Source organism: Vigna radiata, unplaced genomic scaffold (genome assembly GCF_000741045.1).
Source record: "Vigna radiata var. radiata cultivar VC1973A unplaced genomic scaffold, Vradiata_ver6 scaffold_1034, whole genome shotgun sequence".
NCBI lineage: Eukaryota > Viridiplantae > Streptophyta > Magnoliopsida > Fabales > Fabaceae > Vigna > Vigna radiata.
In genome coordinates, this window is record NW_014543291.1 from 1,234 (window position 1) to 3,389 (window position 2,156).

At 34.5% G+C, this 2,156-nt stretch overlaps 1 protein-coding gene across 1 annotated transcript; it reads left to right on the top strand.

Moving 5' to 3' along the window:
- Positions 1-1,212: 1,212 nt before the first annotated feature.
- On the top strand, positions 1,213-2,137 carry LOC106754281 (protein FAR1-RELATED SEQUENCE 5-like; the record flags this gene model as incomplete). The annotated part of the gene is made up of 1 exon (XM_014636300.1): positions 1,213-2,137. A coding segment is annotated over exon 1 (925 nt), but the record flags the coding sequence as incomplete, so codon positions are not given.
- Positions 2,138-2,156: the final 19 nt, after the last annotated feature.

The following is a 2,156-nucleotide window of genomic DNA, read 5'->3' on the forward strand; positions in this document are numbered from 1 at the left end:
GTTTTGAATAAACATTTCTACCCATTTCCAAGCATTACAGTTGAAATCTCTTTCAAATGTTGCATGAGCAACATCAGCAGCGAATTCTTGTGTGGATTTTTGGTTTCCTGTAATTGTCCTATTCAGTAAAGCAGCTTGAACATTACCTGTTGGTCCAGGTATAAGGGAGGCAGAACCATCACATTTTTTCAAAAAAGATTCAAGGATGTTGTCATCATAAACAAGGTCTTCCCATGCATCCATGTTTGTGCTTAAGCAATCTGCATGAAAAAATACAACCTTATGAAGACAATATTACCAAATAATTATTTGCAAAATTTTCCAACACTTACATATATGTTCAACTTGAGTTCATATCTATGATCATCTGGGCCGTATTTATAGGGGTGAATATCGTTGTTATTCAATTATAATGTAGAAATAAAAAATATTTGTAAATTATAATATAATATCAAATAATAATTATTGTATTAATAAGATATTATATAATAATATATTAAATCTAGGTTTTTGCAACATCAATCAACATATTAATTGCAAAAGCATTATTAGGTGAAGTGGCAGTATCTTTTTTACACTAAAAAGGTGAAAGAGAAAATATTTTTTGCTTGTTGGATTCAACTTGCATTTAATGAGGGTTTTCCTTGCAATTAATGTGACATTGGAGAGAGAAAACGTATTAAATGAACTGAACCATGATTCAACCAACATTGTAAACTTCAGTTTGCTTTTCCCTCCAAAACACTTCGTCTTCCTACATTATACAACAACAATTGTACCTTCCTCCACCAAAGTTCATTAAAGAGACGTGTGACTATCTTCTTCCATGGGTTGTTGAGGAGAACATTTAAGAAGGGTGGAGTTATTCCTTCATTGGAGGTTTTGAAGAAAGCATTGCCTTCATTAAATGGTACAGTAAACTGTAAGTGTGTACGTGTGGATGTCTATTTACCATGTTCATTCCAGTAATGGAGGCAGTGAAATTTTTCATTGTTATTAAATGACCAAATTAACATTTTTGATTATTGTGTTGGTTCTTAATGACATTTGTTTATTTTTTCATTGAATATAATTTAAAATTGTTATTGTGATATTGTTATTACCATCAATAATATTGATGTTCATTTAATATTCATTTATTAATTGATGTTGGGATAATGTTCAGTAATCCTTTGATTTCCACTATGGTCCGGTTCTGTACAGGTTGTCATGATGGATAACATTGGAAGTAATATGAGTGAAGTTGTTGAATGTAGAGAAAATACTGATGATTTTGGTATGATTGAAGTGCCTGACTGTTATGTTACTTTGGATGACCCTACTAAAAGTCCTATGGACGTCGACCCAACAGTACATATGTGCTTTCATTCAATGCAGGAAGCAAAAAAATTTTACACGAACTATGCTATTAGAAGTGGTTTTACTGTGCGCACAAGAACATCAAAAAAGGATGAGAACAATAATGTGAACTACCTCAGATTAGTGTGCTCTAGGGAAGGTAAATATGTATCCTCAATCAACCCCGAAGTTAAAACACTTCCCAGACAAACCAAACAATGTCCAGCTGGAATAACGATTTCAAAGAAGGACGACAGCCATGACCTATGTCCAACTACTTCAAAGTTAATTCCTGGGAATAGGAAATTGAGCATGCAAAGCAAACACACTTTGGACGTGAATGAGGAAGCTAGAGTGCGGATTAATAAGAGTTATCTTAGTATAATGACCGATGCAGGTGGATATGATAACATGGAATTTACGGAGCGAGATGCTAGGAACTACATTGGTAAACATAGAAGATCCTTATGTAAGGACGGTGATGGACAAGCATTGTTACGACACTTTTCGGCAAAGAAAGATTTGAACAAAGATTTCTATTACGAGATTGAGTTGGATGAAGGCAATAGAATTTGTTCTGTTTTCTGGGCAGATGCGAGAAGTAGAGCAGCTGCTGAAGAATTTGGGGATGTGTTGTGTTTCGACACAACTTATTTAACCAATAAGTATGATATGCCTTTTGCGCCTTTTGTTGGAATCAATCATCATGGGCACTCCATATTACTTGGTTGTGGATTGTTATCGTCCGAAGACACAAACTCTTTTGTGTGGTTGTTCCAATCGTGGTTGAGATGCATGGGTAATAAGGCCCCAATAGG